We start from the raw sequence: 18,762 nt of genomic DNA on the forward strand, positions 1-18,762 counted from the left end.
CCTGCTGGGTGACCTTGGGCCAGTCACAGTTCTTCAGAACTCTCTCAGCCCCACCTACCTGTTGTGAGGAAAGGAAGGGAAAGGAGTTTGTTAGCCGCTTTGTATAGCAAACAAGATAGTATATAACATGCAGTGATGTAATCCACAGTCCTGTTGCTTTTATAAAAGCTCCTGCCTGAATTATGTAATTATCTTGTAGCTCTATTGCTTTCTAAAAATGCCCTGTTGAACAATTCTGCTTTCCATAGATAGCAGAATGACAAAAAATGTAGGAACCTTCCTGACTTCCTCAAAAAGGCCATTCCACAGAAAATGCATGGCTGTATGCGATCTTAACGCATTAGTTGGATGGCACCTGTGGTGGGATCCAAAAGTTTTAATAACAGGTTCCGATGGTGGTGGGATTCAAATAGTGGCGCGGCCCAGAGGTGGGATCCAGCAGGTTCTCACAGGTTCCCGAGAGTAGGTTACTAATTATTTGTGTGTGCCAAGAGGGGGTTACTAATTGGTGATTTTGCCACGTGATTTTTGCCTTAGTTACGCCCCTCCACCGCTCCTCAATGAGAAGTAAGCGGCGCCAGAGGCAGGCAATCTGGGAGGTGCACCCGGTGATAGCGTGGCAGCCCTCGCGCTTCTCGCGTGCATTCGTTCCGCTTAAGGACCAGCCTTGGCGGCTTCCATCCTGCCACAGCCCGTCCAGCAATGCTTACGCCCAGGTGAGCCACGCCCCCATCGCGCCCCATACCGGTAGGCGCACTGTTTGAATCCACCATCATAACAGGAACCTGTTTTCAGAACACTTTGGATCACCACTGGTGGCGCTGCTGCACACACGCGCCTCCAGTCCCTATTGGGCAGAGAGGTTGCTTTAGTAACCCCTTCTCGGCACTCAGGAAAAATTAGTAACCACTTCTAGAGAAGTGGTGAGAACTGGTTGGATCCCACCTCTGGATGGCACCATTAGAAGCCATGAGCTAATGGTTTAGTTTTGTGTTTGACTTGTAAATCATTTTTTAAAGTTTTTATAACTGTGACTTGAATATTGGGAGTCTCATTTGACATCAGTTTAAAAACTTAATACTGTAAGAAAATGGGCAGGTGCCTAACTATAGCCAAACAATAGCTAAGTTTCGAGCATAGAACTGCAGCACAAACCAAGAGTTTCGGAGGAGGAGGAGGAGAAGGAGAAGAAGAAGAAGAGGAGGAGGAGGAGGAGTTTGGATTTATATCCCCCCTTTCTCTCCTGTAAGGAGACTCAAAAGGGTTTACAATCTCCTTGCCCTTCTCCCCTCACAACAAACACCCTGTGAGGTGGGTGGGGCTGAGAGAGCTCCGAAAAGAACTAAATCAAATTTGTTCTCCACTCTTAGGTACGGAAAATCACAACTTCAGTTTGTTTACTCAGAAACAAAACAAGGACAGTTAACTACAGATGGTACAATAGGTGTTCTTGGTTTGAAAAAAACTGTTTTGAGCAACAGAGATTTCTGTTTCCTTTGCCGAAAATATATGGGAAAAATAAGGCTGTTGCAATTTCAGGTGTCTAATTGGAAGAGAGGCTCCCACACCGCTTTAATTCTGCAAACTATGTAAAATAGTTGTTCAGGAGAGCTGTCGTGCCCGTGGACTGTTCAATAACAAGACTCTGCATTCAGTTGTTTTCTTTATTATGAAACAGCATCAGGAATAAACATTTAGACTTCTGTTGCCAGAACTAAGCACAGCCAGTATTGCAGCCACCATTATATCCCACGTCATCCCCCATGTCTAAGGTGACCAGATGTCCCACTTTTGGCGGGACAGTCACGCTTCTGAGCAATTTGTCCTGCGTCCTGCGGGGTTTTTTAATTCTCCCGATTTTTTTAAAGCTGCCGCACTGCCTTCTAGGGCACTCCCCTTTTCCGCCCTGTCACAGGGCGGGAAACAGGAGCGCCCCAGAAGGCAGTGCGGCAGTGCGGGAGGCTGCCGCATTGCCTTCTGGGGCGCTCCCCTGTTTCGGGAAACCGGGGAGCGCCGCAAAAGGCAGTGCGCTCCTGCGGCTCCGTGCGCGCGCATCCCACATTACAAAGGTGAAAATCTGGTCACCTTACCCATGTCACGTCACTCCACCTCTGCTTACCAGTTCGCAAGGGGAGATGGCACTCCTCCTGTCCCATGGTCAGTTGGAAGAAGAAACCGCCTCCCCGCCCACTGTCAAAACAACCTACACTCCACGTTAGCATCAGAGCTACAACAGCAGGTGTCTAATGAGCTGATAAGGCATGGCCTGAAAAGCAAAGCGGAAAAACATAAGCACAGTAGGGAGGGGGAATGAGAAAAAAAAGGTTCCCACGTCCCAGGCAGGACACAGGAGACATGGCAGGATCAAACAGGCACTGATCGTGACAAGAGCATGTTCATGAAGCTAATAGAAGAATAAGATTGCAGTCTATGCCACAGCACATGCTATTCATGATCTTGCGAGCATTGTTTTCATTTTTTGCGATTCCATTTTCTGCATTGCTTGACGTAGCACGTCTGATCATTTTTTTCACTTTTTGAATCTGTGTAACTCTAGTCGTGTTGCATTGCTTTAGAGATCTCGCATGCTATGTGATTTATACCGTGTAATCAGTGATGGGATTCAGCAGGTTCGCACCACTTCAGTAGAACCGGTTGTTAAAATGGCGCTTGTAAGCAACCAGTTGTTAAATTATTTGAATCCCACCACCGGAACCGGTTGTTAAACTATTTGAATTCCACCACTGTGTGTAATCCACCTTGAGTCTTGAGCAGAAAACGACTCATTTGCCGCCCTGATAAATATTTTCTGGCTATGGGCCTGCTGTTATCCCAACCCCTCTGCTTTTGAGACAACAACGGACCCAAAGTGGAGAATTCTCACCGTGAGGTTGTGGCCCTGCTCCTTGTTTGAGCCAGATAGCTGCAGAACTCCCCTCAGGCAGAAAGAAGGAAAAAGAAGGGCAACAGAGCTCCCAGATTGGTTCACACCTCCCTCTCCCCTGCTAGAGATGTGGAAGGGAAGTACACAGGTGACACACCTGAGCTCAATAGCCTAGCTGTTTATTTCTCTTCCTGGAATTAGATGTGCTCTCCTGCAAGAGTGTTAGCAGCAAAGCTGTTTGGAATCAGACGGCTGAAAGGGATACTGGAACTTAGGTGTAGGAATCCTCGTTCTCTACCAAGATGTCTTCCATCTCGGTCCTTGTCTATCCTTTGCTTCTCACGTTGCTTACATACCATGCAGGTAAGCAGCTAAAAAGGGGATCTTCTCTTCTTCTGGTCTCCAAATCAATGGGGTGGTGATTGTTTCGAATAAGTGATTGTCCAATTGCCTGGTTTTGAAGTGTGAGGCCATTAATGTTTTCTTCTTGTAAAAGATCTTGGTGGAATCTTCTGGTCTTGTTAGAAGCCAGTGTTAAGGTGGATAATTGGATATACATCTACACGGTAATTCCTGGTGGGCAGCTGGGTTGGTCTGTTGCTTCAAAACTGGAACGTAGCCGAGCGGCACCTTTCAGGCCGACCCCACTGATAAGTTTCATCCGCTTACATTTTCGTGAGTCAGATAGATTTGTGTTTAGCACTGAGAGCCACAGAAGAGTGTAGATGTGTGCATGGCAGGGAGAGGCATCTGCCAAACAGCTGATCCCTTTGCGAACAAAGCAAACTCTGTCTTACGAGGAGTCCCAATGGGATCATTCCCTGTACAGATGAACCTCTGTTTTATTCTGATGCTTCTTCACATAATAACGTTAGGAAGAGGAATCAATTAGGACCGTTTTTTCATGTAGAAACTGTGAGTCACATACTTTGTATGGTGTTTTTATAGCACGATCAAGCATTCCTTGTTGACCCCTTTTTTGGTCAACAAAGAAGGATTGACGGACCCACAGAAAACCTGCCTGTAATTAAATAACGAGTCTTGTCTTGTAATTGGAAAGGTCACAAAGTTCTTGTGTTTTGCTATGAAACAGCATTCACAATTAAATACAAGAGTGTGATGTGCGTGCTCATTGAACAATGGATGTTTTAGTTCAAACCATGCTCAGACAACATTGTGTTTTAGATTATACAGTTTTATTAGTTTTGCTGTTCTATTAATTGTTGTTTTGTATAATGAGCTTTTTATAATGCCAATAAAAAGTATTTGGATTTGGGCAGGCTTTAATAACTGAAGTTTAAATGACTAGAAGCTGGATCCTACCTGTTTTCCATTTGATCTTGTGAGGCCAGAACTCAAGTCCGGCCTGCGCAGCTGTTTTGAGAAAAGATAGGTTAGAGACAAATTCCCAAAAAAGCAAAAGACATCTGACATCAGAAACAGACAGTTTTTACTTAGCAGAATATAGAAGATTACAGAAGGTAAGCCCCTCTGGGTGCTCTCCAAAGAGAGACACGCCCCTTCTGGGTGCTCTCAACAGAGAGACATGCCCACCATAGGAAAGACCTTAGTCTTTTATAGATATAAAGAATACATACGTCACAGTTCATCCCCTTACTCACGTACATAATCCATACCCCTTTCACGTGCTATGAGCATGAACCTTAAAATCCCATTGGATAATTCTGTCTCCTTGTCACATTAAGACAGCCTCTATTCTACGTGTCGCATTCCTTCTGTTATTCAAACGCTGCATGCTGTTTCTCACGTCCCTCTGCCCATATGCAAACGGCTGCAATAAAACTAACTTCTGCCTTCTGGTTTTCAAGGCTAACCTGTTTTCCAAGTTTCCTTTTCTAAGTTTGCTCCTGAGGAGAGATATCTCCTTAGGGTATGCAGGTTGATATTCCTACATTCTTTAGGATCATAAAACTTCCCTTTTCCCAGTTTGAAATGATTTTAACTTTAACAGATTATACAAACATTGATTCTAACACAATTATACCTTCGATTCTAATACAATAGAATTATAGTAAAATACCAGTAAATATGAATCTCTCATTATCATTTCTCTGTTCATTTAACTATCCCCTATAGCTGGTTCTAACCAAAAACAAAGTTATAAATGTATATGTCTTCTGTCACGTTGGCCCTTTTGTGACAAGATCTTAAAGATGTTTATCTTTGCTTGCCTGCATAATCACTGACAAGCTTCTAACATGCCTTTTGACCTGCTGCTAACATGTAGTCCTGCTAGTCACTTATACAGAAACCCCATTTTGATTCTTACAAATCTTTGGTTCATACAAACATCCATATTCCTTAATCAAATACAATTTGTAGACATTCTACTCCATCTCCACTACCTCTTCCAATTTCCCTCCCTGCCACAGACACTGTGGATGCCAGCCGGGTACCCCCTCTCCCTGAAATTTGCATCCCAGTGCCAAGTTTTCCTCAGGGTAAAGAGCCAGTCTGTTCTGATTTCACATGACTAGAGGGGCCCCTCCTCAGATCCCTGGTGGGACCTCTCAGGTGGTCTGAAAGCCCCCTCTTCCTGCAGTAGAAAAGATGGCCAAATACAATCCTAGAAGCAATTATAATCAAGAAATACTTCAGAGCCTTCAAATGTCTGAATGGCATGGATGGCTTGGCCGTTCAGCCCCATGAAAGAAAATGATTCGGCCTCCTCAGGGGTTGGGTTTCCATACAACTGGAGTACTGTGGATCTTTGGTTTCACATTCCAAATCGCTGAGGCCCTCACACGTTCCCCCTTATTTGGAGAAACAACGTGCTTTGTCGTCAGTGGGAAAGAGAACATAGTTTAAGAGAAGGTGGCTCCTTGGGAATCCGTATTCCAGTGGTTCTCAACCTTCCTAATGCCACGACCCTTTAATACAGTTCCTCATGTTGTGGTGACCCTCAACCCTAACATTTATCCATTTTACAGATGGAGAACACTGATGCAGAGAGTCTTAGGTGACTCCTGTGAAAGGGTCGTTCAACCCCCAAAGGGGTCGTGACCCCCAGGTTGAGAACCACTGCCGTATTCAGTAATAAGCCGGTGATTAATAATATTTAGCTTTTACAAGGTGCTTTTTTAGATGTCTGTTGGGTTGTTTTAAAACAGGGGTCTTCAAACTATGGCCCTCCAGATGTTCATAGACTACAATTCCCTTGAGCCCTACCACTTGGCCATGCTGGCAGGGGCCGATGGGAATTGTAGTCCATGAACATCTGGAGGGCCATAGTGTTTTTAGAAGCTTGAATGATACTTCACTGTTTTTATGCTTGGCGGAGGAGATGATGAAGCTGAGAGAGTTCCCCAACCTTTTTGAGCCAACAGGTGCCTTTGGAGGTCGGACACAGTGTGTTGGGCTCCGCCTCAAAATGGCTGCCACAGGAGACAGGCATGCAGTGTTGCTTCAGCTTATCTCCAGTGCATGGGAAAGGTCCTTGTGTGGGATGGCAGCAGCTGCTGAAGAAAGGTGCTGAAAAATCTTCACAGCCAATCAAATCTCAGATAGCCAATTAGAAGTCTTGTTGAGCAAAAGCCTCACCTTCTAAAAACACTTGGTGGGCATAAGAAAAAGCATTGGCAGATGCATAGGCATCCCTTGGAGACTCCAATCGTAGGTGTCGAGGGTGGTTAGGGTGCAACAGAGATCTGAATCAGGGCTTCCCAATTCAAGCGACCGAATTTTTCAGCTGGCTGTTCCATTTCCTAGACGCAGTGCCCGAAATAAAGGCCCGTCCCTTCGACAACATCACCTTGCCTTGCCGGTTCTCTTTTGTGGATGGCATCGAGGGCTTGTCTTTCTCGTGGGAGAGGGAAGATATCAAGGAAGAGCAAGAAGTGGAGGACAAGGATTTTTACAAGTTTTTCGTGGCCCTCCAAGATTTCTATCAGTTTTACCCGAAGCTGATATACAGCTTTGCGGACAACACGGAGCAGGAGGAGGAGAGGAATTCTCTCTACGAAGGGAGAATCTGGGTGGACGACGACGAAATTTCTGAGGGCAACTTTGACCTCATGTTGGAGCAAGTACAGTTTTCGGACGAGGCTTTCTATATCTGCAAGGCCGTGAACTCCAGAGGGGCAGGACAGAGGAAGGTGAAACTCATTGTGGAAGGTAGGAACGTTTGCACACCCTTCTGACACAGAAGATCGAGATTTGAGTCTAGTAGCACCTTAGAGACCGACACAATTTTGGGGGTATAAGACGTTTAGAGTCAAACCTGCATCCTGAATGGAGAAACAGCCCCTCGTAGTGTGTTTTCCCGTTGCACATCGAGCCGGTATGCACAGGGCCTCAACACAGGCGAGGAAGCTTGCATGCGATGTGTGTGTGTGAAACTTTGTAAAAGTGAGCTTTGGCACAAAAAAAAAGTCCGGAGTGGATTTGTAGTTTTCCTAATCTAGGTGAAATTATTTGTCGGTAGACTCATTTCTGGATTAGAAGGTAGGCCAGATGAGCAGAAGGTGGGATCCAGCGGGTTCTCACCAGTTCGAGAGTTGGGTGACTAAGTATTTTATTGTGTGCGAGGAAGGGTTACTGGTGGGTCTTGCTGCCGGTTTGGGCTAAAGTAGAGATTCCATTGGAGTCCAAAATCATAAAGATCCCTGTTGCTTTCCTATGTGGCTGGTTAGCGAGGTGTAGAAAGCCGGGATGAATTCTCCCTGTTAGGGCTGTTTCAAAAACATGTTTTAGAAATATGAAGTAAGTTCCTGGTTTTTAAGGAAAAGTATCCCTTCTTTTGATTTCCTAGAAAACAAAATTAGAAGTGTTGAAAATATTAAAAGTATTTGACGAGGCAGTCAATTAGAGGAAGTATAGTTTGTTTTCTGTTGGCAGTGACGATAGGACTTGCTATGAGTAGAGTTTCAAATGATGGACGAGAAAGATACCCAGCTGGAAATTAGGAACTTTTTTTTACAGTAAGAGTTTTTTACAGTAACAGAGAAATTATTAATGCCCCGCCCCCAAAATGCCTGGCCAAGCCCCCGTCATGCCCTGCCCAGTCCCATTGGCACTACGCCACTGTTTGAATCCCACAATCATTGGAAACTGTTACTAACATTTTTGGATCCCACCACTGTAAAATTGGGAGTTCACTAGATCATATTCTAAGCCAAGCTGGATGGGAGGCAGATTACGCGAACACCATCCTCCCTCCTAGGCATGAGTGAGAGAGTAAAAGATGGAGAGGTCTGAGAAGAAGGCGGAAGGGAGGAAGTCCCTGAGAGTATCAGTCTAACATCAAAGGGATAGAACCAGCATGATAGAGTAAAGGTGTCAATCCCTAGATCCCTATCTAGCCACTGGCTATCTAGTAAAAACCCCTCTGTAGGATGAGGCAGGAAACATCATAAAGTCCTTCTCTTCCAACACTTCCATCAGATCTGATAAAGTTAGGGTTGTCAGCAATGGACTGGGAAATACTTGGACATAATGTGGTTGGGGCCTGGGGGTGGGGAGCTGGGGGGCTGGAGCTGGACCTCAGCAGGGTGCGATGCCATAGAGTCCATCTTCCAAACAGCCACTTCCTCCAGGGCAGTGGTTCTCAACCTGTGGGTCGGGACCCCTCTGCATCAGTGTTCTCCATCTGTAAAATGGATAAATGTTAGGGTTGGGGGTCACCACAACATGAGGAACTGTATTAAAGGGCCGCCGCGTTAGGAAGGTTGAGAACCACTGCTCCAGGGGAATAGATCTCTATTAGTGGGTGATCAGTCATCGAAGTGGGAGATCTTGAGGCTCCACCTGGAGGCTGGCAGCTCAGTCAAAGGTGCTTGGATTCTCAAAAGTACATAACCCGAAAATCGTGTCGGTTTCTAAGGTTCTGCCAGACTCGACTCTCGCTCTCCTTCTGCAGACCGACACAACCACCCTATGAAACTGTCTTCTGACGTCGTAGAGACAGAAATCAGGGTGTGTTTATCTCTTTCCTTTGCATTTGTTCATCACAGATTCATGCCTGAGCCCCTCCCTGGACATACTGCAACTGGGCTGGAACATCTCATGCGAAGCAGGACTTGAGATAAACAACGTTAAGAAGAAAATTTAATCTAGCCGAACTTCTAATATAACACATTCAAGCAGCACCTAGAGTCAAACTGGATGTTATGTCTGGTTTGATGCTTAGGCAGAGGTTGGAGTTAGCCATGCTGAGCCACAGAAAAACCCAGAAGCTTATAATGGGGTGCTCCACAATGGAGGGGCTGGGGTTTGATTTACTCGCAGGCTGTGGGAAGGACATCAGGTGGTGTTCCTGGCTTTTAGTCTCGTACAGGGGCGTGAGGTGGGATATCAATCCATGCTGGCTGCAGCTATGCGCCTCTCTCCACTTCACGCCGGCAGGCTGAGAGAAATTGGAAAAGTGGGAGAAAGGATTTTGGGCAGTGGTAGCCCAGAACAAGCCCTGTTGTCTTCTGCTTTTGCACACTTGTGATAAATGAAAAGGGGATGAATGGAGGGGGGACTGTAGCCTCCTGCGGAATGAGAATGGTTCTGTGTGCGAATCCTGCCTTGCTGGTTGCTGCTGATAAACCAGGAGCACGTTCTCATCTCTCTGTGGAAAAGTAAAATAAAGTTTGGCGCATGATAGGTGCAGCTGACAAAAACTCTTACCCTACTGTTACTACTGAGAGAAAGGGTGAAGTTATTGCAGTTTGCACCATTCGAGCAACTCTGCTCCTCGACTCAGATCCTCCGGAACAATTAGTCCCGAGCTATCATTAGGGACTCTCTAATTGTGTTGTTTTTCCCCCTCCCCTCCCCCTTAAGATGCTGAAGAGCCTCAGGTGCAATTCAGCACAGTCAACGACACCCTGGTGGCCAAGTGCATCTCTGCAGGCTGGTACCACATGCCAAAGGTGACCTGGCACAACCGCCGAGAAGAGGACATCTCCAGCTACGCCATTACAGACATTCTGGAAGAGAAGCAGGACGGCTCTCACCGGGTGGTGTCCATCTTGCATTACCCCGTCTTGCTCCACGAGATCTACACTTGCCATATCGAAGAGGAAGATGTACTCAACAGGCCTGTGAGATCCATCCACAAAGTCCCAAGTGAGTCCTTTCGTTTGGCTGTACGATGTAGTCGTTTAAGAGTGGCAGACGCTAGTCTGGAGAACAGTTTGATTCCCTTACCGCTCTTCATGAAGCCTGTTGGGTGACATTAGGGCAGGGGTGTCCAACTCTGGTGCCCCAGATATTCATGGACTACGATTCCCATCAGCCCCAATTGGCCATGCCAGCAGGAGCTGATGGGAATTGTAGTCCATGAACATCTGAAGCGCCAGAGTTGGACACCCCTGTCCTAAATGATACAACCCCCCATGTCCCCATAGGCAGTACGCTCCTGTGTGTAGCTAATGCCCTGCTTGTTTGTGTATGAATATACTAGTTGCTAATAATCAGGATATGCTAGGAAGGCAGAAAACAACAACAAACAGGCAGGTTAGTGCTTTGGCAGATTGTATCCCATGATTATGTCTTCTTCTTTTTTCCCCCAGAGAGAAAATATCATAATATGTACAACCATTATTAGAAATTCAGCAGCAGGGATCCGTCGAGGCAAGAGGCCGCTGCCGTTTCTGCCACCCGAATTCTTCAGCTTTGCACTGTACGCAGACGTAGCAGAAGAGGAGAGGAAAAACTAGCGTAGATAACAGATAGGGCAGGGGGAAAAAATCTCCCCGGGGTGAATTTGAATGTGACCGTGAGATAGAATAGAAACGCCTGGAACAGAAATGTTTTTAACAGCGCCCAAATGTGCATTCCCAGTTTTACAAGTCAGAACAGTAAAAAAGTTTTTGAGCACAAGACCAATAAAGACTGCCCAAATAAAGCCAGGCGAGCCAGTGCTGCCAATTTCAAAGATTCTTTTCAGCCACGTTTGTATGCCTGGGCAGCTGTTAATGCCTCCCAGAAAGCAGAACGTTACAAGGATCTTCTCTTCCACAGAAGTAAACACACAGCATGTCACACCTGCAGTTTACATTCCAAACGATTCAAAAAAGAGAAGTTACAGCCCACCACTCATGCCTAGTTGAATTATGATGAATCAATCAAGGGCACTCTGATAGAGCCTATTCATAGAACTCTTTTGATTGGGTAAATGCCCCCAAAGCTGGGGTCCCTCAAAATGGTGCCCAAGTGCCGTGGCACCTGCTGAGATTTCAGAACGAGGGGGACATTATTAGGCAGGGCTTGTGATTGGCTGCCCTCGATCAAATGAAAGGGCTTTCCGTTGGCGGATGAGGACAGCTAAGCACCAGAGCAATCCTTTCCCAGGAGGTGGGACGTATTGGCTCCACCTCTGGACCCCCGCCCGAAGTCACTGGCACCTAGTAAAGACTGGATCAGTCAGTGCAAAAGAAAAAAAAGCGCTCCTATATGGCCCACACCCCTTTGAAACGTTTCTGTCCAAACACCAACTTCCACAGGAAACCATGACCAAAGGAGATTTCTTTCTGCCAACAGTATAAACAGGCAGCTCTGATGTGAGTTGAAGTTATATTTGTGGCTCTTGCAGGTTTGCACAGTGGTGTAGTGGTTAAGAGCAGGTGCACTCTAATCTGGAGGAACCGGGTTTGATTCTCTGCTCTGCCGCCTGAGCTGTGGAGGCTTATCTGGGGAATTCAGATTAGCCTGTACACTCCCACACACGCCAGCTGGGTGACCTTGGGCTAGTCACAGTTCTTCTGAGCCCTCTCAGCCCCACCTACCTCACAGGGTGTTTGTTGTGAGGGGGGAAGGGAAAGGAGTTTGTAAGCCCCTTTGAGTCTCCTTACAGGAGAGAAAGGGGGCTATAAATCCAACTCTTCTTCTTCTTCTTCTTTGGGTGGGAGGAGTGTATTGCATCTACTTTAGCTAAACCCACACACCATTCTATCAGCTGAACTTCATAATTACTGATGTATCCCAAGGAACTGACCGATCTACTTTTCTGCAGATGTTACAAATGCCTTTGGGAAACCCAGATGTCCAAAACTGAACATCTTTGAAACAGGAAAGCATAATTTTCTTCTGCTCGTCAGTTTGTAACAAAATGGCAAAAGAATAAAATCAGATACACATTGGGACATCTGAACAAACTAGGCTGCTGTTTTATAGTTTATTTGTATTAATCATGTCAAAAGATATAAACAATATTACAATGACGAACAATTCAATTTCATACCGCTGCAATGCCATTCAATCCAAGAGATACAACCGTAAAACGATGCGTTTACTATGATCTTCCTGCTTCGCAGTGGAAGATTCTCTTTTTGGAGTGAGGCATTTCAATCAGGCGTCCCACTTGAAAACAGAAGTTTAGAAATGCTTTGCTTGGTCTTTGCCCAACTAATAGAGGGAAGCTGGAAAAATCCCAATATGCTGGCGGATATATCCTGATTTTGCAGTCCAAAGGCTGCTCCCACAAATTAGAACGTTCTTGCCTACAATTTGGAACACAGCTGCCATAGCTTGAGAGAAGGGTGAACTGGAGGTTTCCCGACTTCTCGTCTTAATGGGAGTTTTTGGCCCCTAAGCCTATCATAAAGGGAGATCTCATGCAGATTAATTCTAAAAGCGATCTGGAAAATGGGATTCCAGTTCTCCCACTGAAGAGAAATTTTGTTAGCCTAAAATCCCAAGGTGAATCCCATGGCTTATAAAACAAGAGGAAACCAGGACAGCTGTAGGACTAGACCAGATGGTGAAGTAGACCAGAAATAAATGGCGCCTTCTATTCCAAGTGTGGACGGCTATTCCAAGCCGTCTGGTGCCCCCAGCATGAACCTTTCCCCCCTAAAATCAGCTTGCTCTCCAATGATGCTACCATTAAATAATCTTTGGCCCTTCCAAAAACTATTAGCCCAAATCCACGGAAATATCCGACGGAAGAGATTTCCACATGTAGGGTAACTTCCTCACTTCCCTTCTCCTGCTGCAGCCCAAAATGCTGCATCTGGGGGAACATGAGACCCCAACCCCACCCCATAACAGAAGGGGGAATAGTGGGAAATCTCCAGTAGGATGGGAGGAACTGACAAATCTTCCCCTTGAAATCCTCCCCTGGATCCAACCCATTAACTGCACACAGTAGTTTTCAAGTACAGATGACTTCATTTTGTGTTCTGCTGGATACGTCAGAGATGAGTCTCAAAGAACAGTTGAGGACTTCTCTATGAACTGTTTTCTTGGGTATTTGTCTCAGAAGGGACTCTCTCTTGGCTATCAAGGGCACCCGGTGAGAGCCATTAAACAAGACTGCTTGCCACCAGTGGGATGCTGTTCCCCAGCACAACAAAGCAGAGGAAGTGGCACACGGTGAGCAATTGATAGGAGCAGTGCCCTTAATGTCGACTGGGTCAACTTTGATGGGGCGATATTAGGAAGTGTTCACAAAAGTTTGAAGTAAGGAGCTGAGTTTATTCTGCTGCACCCACAAGTGGATACCCATGCTGTTGATTGCAAATACTGCATTGGAGTGGAGATATCCAAGACTTCCGTCTCTGTTCACTGGAGATTCGGACATAAACTCCGACTGCGAAGCACATAAAGTGGATGTAGAGGACTCTAATCGTACAAGCAGAGTTCACCAACACACGTTTTCTAGATTCTAGCACAAAGGGCTGCAGAACTGTACGAGAATGCCGTAAAAACCAGCTGAACACCAACGTGATCTAGCTGGGTGGGCGGCTACCTAAAATGTGCATTGACAAGGCAAACCAGCCTTCTTCTCTTTGCTTTTCGGCCTGCAGAAAGGAACAAAAAGAGGGCAAGATCAGAGGCACTCCCCAGACTGCTGCTTGCTGAATGAGTTAGGTTTTGCCAACAGCCACATAAGTCAATACCTAGCCAGTGCAGAGACCAGTAGTCCAGAGACAGACAAAATATTCACCTCAAATTTGACAGTTTCGGGGGCGCGGTTTTGGGGCCCTTGGAAGGCAGGACTTCCTGTGGCATAAGGCGGGACTTCCGGGTGCTTTTGCTCTGAGGCGGGGCTTGTAGGAGCATGCTTTTGGTTCGTGGTGGGTGGTGCTTGTGTGGGAATACGTGTGGTTTGATTTGGGGGCCCTTTCAGAACTGTGTGTAATGTTGTATTGTATTATTTGATTTGTATACCGCCCTCCCCCGAAGGGCTCAGGGCGGTGAACAACAACAGCATAATAGCATAATAGCAGTAATCATAACATCAAACAACAAAACATCAATAAACAGAGGATCAATAAACACAACATTATAAACCTAGCTTTAAAAACAACAAGAACATCAATAATCATAACATCATAAGCTATAAGGCAACAATAATCATAGCAGCGTATATAATCAACAGAGATAGACATAACAAGCATAGATGGTAGCTTTCCCATTCTGTAGCCTAATGTATACCCCATCTTTCTGCCCTCATAGAGTAGGGTATTTCATACTATAACAAGTTTTAGGTTGCCAAGCTCCAGGTTTGGGCTGCAGGTTCCCCAGAATTACAATTGATGGCCATAAATGGCTTGTTTAGATCTATGAAAACATTGATCCCACTTCTCCTGCAGAAAAATGGCAGCAATAATAAACTTTATAAACCAGCACAGGTTAGAAAAGAGAAAGCTCACAGAATGATATTGGGGTCAGGGGGAAGTCCTCAAGCTTCCAATAGACCACAAGAACCAGATATTATGCATGGATATTAAGTCATATAAAATTGATACAAAAGTAAAAGTGATCTAATGTAATATAAAAACGTATTTAATATAAAACCGGTGGTTTAAGTAATATAAAATTGATATGAAATTAATGTAAAAGTAATGTAAAAATGTATTTGATATAAAACTGGTAGTTTGGGTGTACTGATTTTTGGAGCCTGCGTGCATTGAGAGCAGCTGACGTTTGAAGGCAGCCTTGTATTTGGGCTGGGGGTGTGCGTTTTATCAGACTTTGACCAGCAGGTGGCTACCAGAGGGGTTTTCTCCAGCAAGAATCCAAGAAAAATAAAAAATGCATGTGCTCTGTTTAATTCCCAAACCTCTTAATTGTAAATTAACTTGCAAAAGTAATGCTTCGGCGTGCACTTTAACACGCCCCCTGTACAATTTCTGAGTTTTAACGCCGTTTTAAAGGTTATAGGGAGGCTGGTGGAGAGAGACCGTCTAACCATGCTGGCAGGGGATGATGGGAATTGTAGTCCATAACATCTGGAGGGCTGCAAGTTTGACATCTGTGGTCTAATCCCAGCAGCCCTCCAACCCTTCCAAGCTAACGCCTCCCCTTCCCAGACTGTTGCACCATCCGGAGAAAACCTCCCTTTCAAAAAACAGCTGCCTCACCAAATTAAAAACAAATAAATTAGAGGAAAAATTAAAAAACCCTATTTTTGCCAACGCTCTGCAGCCCCCGCCCTTTTCCATGTCCCCTCTCCTCTTTTCCATGTCCCCTGCCATTAATGCACATGTGGCAGCTGCTCCCAGGGGAAGGCTGCCCTTCCACCCAAGCCCCGCCCTCATCCCATCTACCAGGCTGATTCCAACAGACCTCCCCCTCCCCAGTCATTCCTTCCAGACTCCAGCAGCCGTTTGCACCACACCCACCCCTTTCAAAAGCGGTCACGCAGCCACCCCACTCTTAGCGTCCAGCGAGCCCATTTTTGTAGGTTCCCCTTTCAAGCCAGTCGCCATCTTCTGAAGGAAGCAACAGGGTGGAACCTGCCCCCCCCCCCCCCGCCACAAAAAAATCTCAGTTTTTTGGATTTTTAAACATGGATCCGTATCAGCTCCTCGATGGAGATGGTCAGATACATTTCTGTTCTTCTCGCGGCCTGTTTAAAAGCAGTGTGTGCGCAAAGGGGGATTGGAATTTTTTGATTTTCCATATCAGCTATAGAGAATCAAGGGCCTTTCCCCACTTACCTTAAGCCCCGCGCTACTTGAGGAGAGTAGCGCGGGGTCCCCCGGCACTCCCCACAAGAGGGGCGGCGACAGCGCAGCCACCCCGACGCTGCTGCTGTCGCGCCCCCTCAGCTCGAGGCATCCCTGGCGCTCTTGCAAAGGGCGCCTTTTGATCTGCGCGGGGTCGTGGGGACGCCCAGGCGCGCGCCAGGGATGCCGCGCGCTGGGAATTGCGCGCAGCGACGGCGGGTGAGGGAAAAGTGGGGAAAGGCCCGAAGACCCATCTGAGGGGGCCATCCCATGCTACCTTCAGAGTGCGAACCAGGAGTTGAATCAGCCAGAGTGTAAAGCTCCTTGAGAAAACCAAAGCCGGTTTTTCTGCCTGTTCCAAGCTCTTGGGGCATTTTTCTGCTCCAGGCAGGGGCTTGCTTCCCCGAGCGAGGGGGACTGCCAGCAGCGTGCAGGCCTGGCACTTAAAGAACCTACAACTGGGCATCAGGACTGCATGAAGAGAGAACAGCTCCGGTCTCCCTCTTCTCATTGCGCCAGGCCACCAGATGAAGAAACTTCCACTGAACTTTGTTCACAGAAGGCTTACCTTTGCCCCTCGATTGTCAGGTATCAGCGGTGCATTCCCCAGCGTAGCATTCTGCGGTAGGCTCATCTGGCTTGAGGCACCTGAAGATCTGTAGGCAAACAGGTTGGGAAGAAAGGAAGAGTTTGAGCTTTCCTTGCAAACTGCCTCCCTGTTTGTGACTTCACCCAAAGACATAGTGATCCAGCCTCAGAAGGGAAGGCCCAGATATGCAAAAGCAGCACAGTGAAGTCCAATCAGCCTTTATTCAGTTTCAGGAACTGAAAGGATCCACAGTGTAGTAAAAGGACACACACAAAGCATACTATTGCACAGGAGAACAGGAAGGAGGGCTGGAGAAGATCTCCACGGAGAGCCGCCACCAAGCAGGAAAGCCTCAAGGAGAGGCGCATTCTACAAGAAAGGTGCCACCACGGAGAAAGCCCCAGCTTTCTCTAACCCAGCTGCTCCATTCTGGACTGAGGTTTCTAGGCAATTTTCAGGGGCAGCCCCATGCAGAACTTATTACAGTAATCTAACCTGGATGGGCCAGGCTAGCTCTATCTTGTCAGATCTTGGAAGCTAAGCATGGTTGGCCCTAGTGAGGTACTTAGATAAGAAACCGCCAGGGAATTCCAAGGTTGCTATGCAGCGACGGGCAATGGCAAATCACCGCTGATCGTCCCTTGCCTTGAAAACTTTATGGAATCATGTTAACCGGCTGCAACGGGATGGCACCTTTCCCCACCAGCCCCCACTGATCACAGCTTGGATGATGATGGTCAAATCTTGCTTCTCTAACGCCCACTTTTTTTGTTTGAAGTACTTTACAGCCTTTCATAATTTATTATTCTGCAGGCACCAACCAGAGGACAGATGAACACAGCGCTAATTTTAAGACTTCCAGAGAGCTCCTGACAAGATTTCACATTAAATTTTATTTTTCTAAAGTCATAAGCACCGCTAGACAAGGACCTAACTGTATCACTTTGGGCTGAACTTCATTTCTTTTTACATTATTGATTTTTTTTAAAAAAATGTTCTATATTGTTAGTGGCTTTGAGCGTTAAGAATATTTTAAAGGTGTGATCTTTTTAAATTTATCGATCCGGCCCTTCCTTCGCAGAGCTCTGAGTGGCGTACAAAGTTCTCCTCACCAATATTGTCTCTCTACGACAACTCTGTGAGGTAGGCTAGGGTGAGAATGACCAGCCCAAAGTTGCCAAACTAACTTAATTCTAAGTGGGAATAACAACCAAGGTCTCCTAGTCCTGGGCCAGCTGTCCAATCACGGCCCCAGACTGGCTCTAAATTGAATGTTAAAAGTCACCATCATCGAATTAAAAGGCCTGCATATGGCTCCAAGGACTTCAATACATCTGTTATTTTTGTTTCTGTTGTAGTAATGGCAGAATTAGCAGGCAGCTTATGTTACTAGGAAGAAATAGGCACAGGAATCTTTCCAAGACAGACGGGACTTACAGACGACACTAAAATGGGGGAAAAAACACCCTACCTGAAATCTTGGGGCAGCTACTTTTTAATTTTTTAAATTTATTATTAGTTTTATATACCGCCCTCCCCCTGAGGGCTCAGGGCAGTTCACAACAGGTTAAAACAAACATTAAAACATAATTTAAATATCTATTATATAAAAATAGAATCCATTTTAAAATGTGGATGGCGTCTGGCTACTCCCCTCCCCCCCTTGTGCCCACAGGAGGCCAGATGACATGGTAGATGTTTTTTTTTTTTTACCAGGCTGGCCAAACGCCTGGCAGAACAGGTCTGTCTTGCAGGCCCTGCGGAAACTCTGTAAGTCCCGAAACTTTCTGTTTCGACAGCCAAAAGCTATGATCGTTCACATCTTGTAAAATCCAAATGAAGGCTATAAGTAGAACCTTCACTAGTTGGCTTATTTTTAAATGGTTGTGTTCTTTTTTCCTTGCCTGTAAATGGACATCTCAACCCTAGCAACCGGTTTTTACCTTCTTGTGGTGGTACTGCTGGCAGGGGAAGGCGTATCTTCTTTGGAACTATTCAGAGTTTCTGCCACTGGAACAGTCACCTCGATTTTCCTCTTTCCGGTTTCTTAAAAACAAGCAAGCAAATAAGCAATCAAAAAAACCCAACCACGGGTCTCAGTCACTGGCTTCTGAATTACTAGAAGGCATTTAGTTGGGGCAATGATGAGAATGCGTCACAAACAGTTTTGAAGCTTTTAAGAATGGAGCACCATTCTGGAATTTTTACAAGTTGAACGGCTGCCGAGTGAAGACAGCCAACATTAATAAAAGAAGTCCTTATGGGGCCAACTGGTAATACGGAGGGAGTCTTCCATATGGTTTATCAGCCCCGAGTTTGATGCTGCTGGAAAGTGTGTTTTATTCTGTCTTCTCCACAGCACCACGTGCATTCCTCAGGTGAGT

The 18,762-nt window shown here is 46.1% G+C and overlaps 1 protein-coding gene and 1 long non-coding RNA gene across 2 annotated transcripts; one reads left to right on the forward strand and one right to left on the reverse strand.

Moving 5' to 3' along the window:
* The first annotated feature begins 1,967 nt into the window (after nucleotides 1–1,967).
* Nucleotides 1,968–11,268, forward strand: LOC125436685 (butyrophilin subfamily 2 member A2-like). Its single transcript, XM_048503899.1, has 4 exons — nucleotides 1,968–3,247; nucleotides 6,614–7,018; nucleotides 9,674–9,958; nucleotides 10,405–11,268. The coding sequence occupies exons 1-4, from the start codon at nucleotides 3,187–3,189 to the stop codon at nucleotides 10,437–10,439; spliced, it is 786 nt and encodes a 261-aa protein (XP_048359856.1). The 5' UTR covers nucleotides 1,968–3,186; the 3' UTR covers nucleotides 10,440–11,268.
* A 729-nt stretch (nucleotides 11,269–11,997) lies between these two features.
* Nucleotides 11,998–18,427, reverse strand: LOC125436012. The gene is made up of 3 exons (XR_007244975.1): nucleotides 18,322–18,427; nucleotides 16,358–16,445; nucleotides 11,998–13,635 (listed from the first exon to the last, which is right to left on the reverse strand). It is a non-coding gene; the product is annotated as an uncharacterized LOC125436012 (long non-coding RNA).
* Nucleotides 18,428–18,762: the final 335 nt, after the last annotated feature.

The sequence above is a fragment of the Sphaerodactylus townsendi genome, linkage group LG07 (assembly GCF_021028975.2).
Source record: "Sphaerodactylus townsendi isolate TG3544 linkage group LG07, MPM_Stown_v2.3, whole genome shotgun sequence".
Classification (NCBI taxonomy): domain Eukaryota; kingdom Metazoa; phylum Chordata; class Lepidosauria; order Squamata; family Sphaerodactylidae; genus Sphaerodactylus; species Sphaerodactylus townsendi.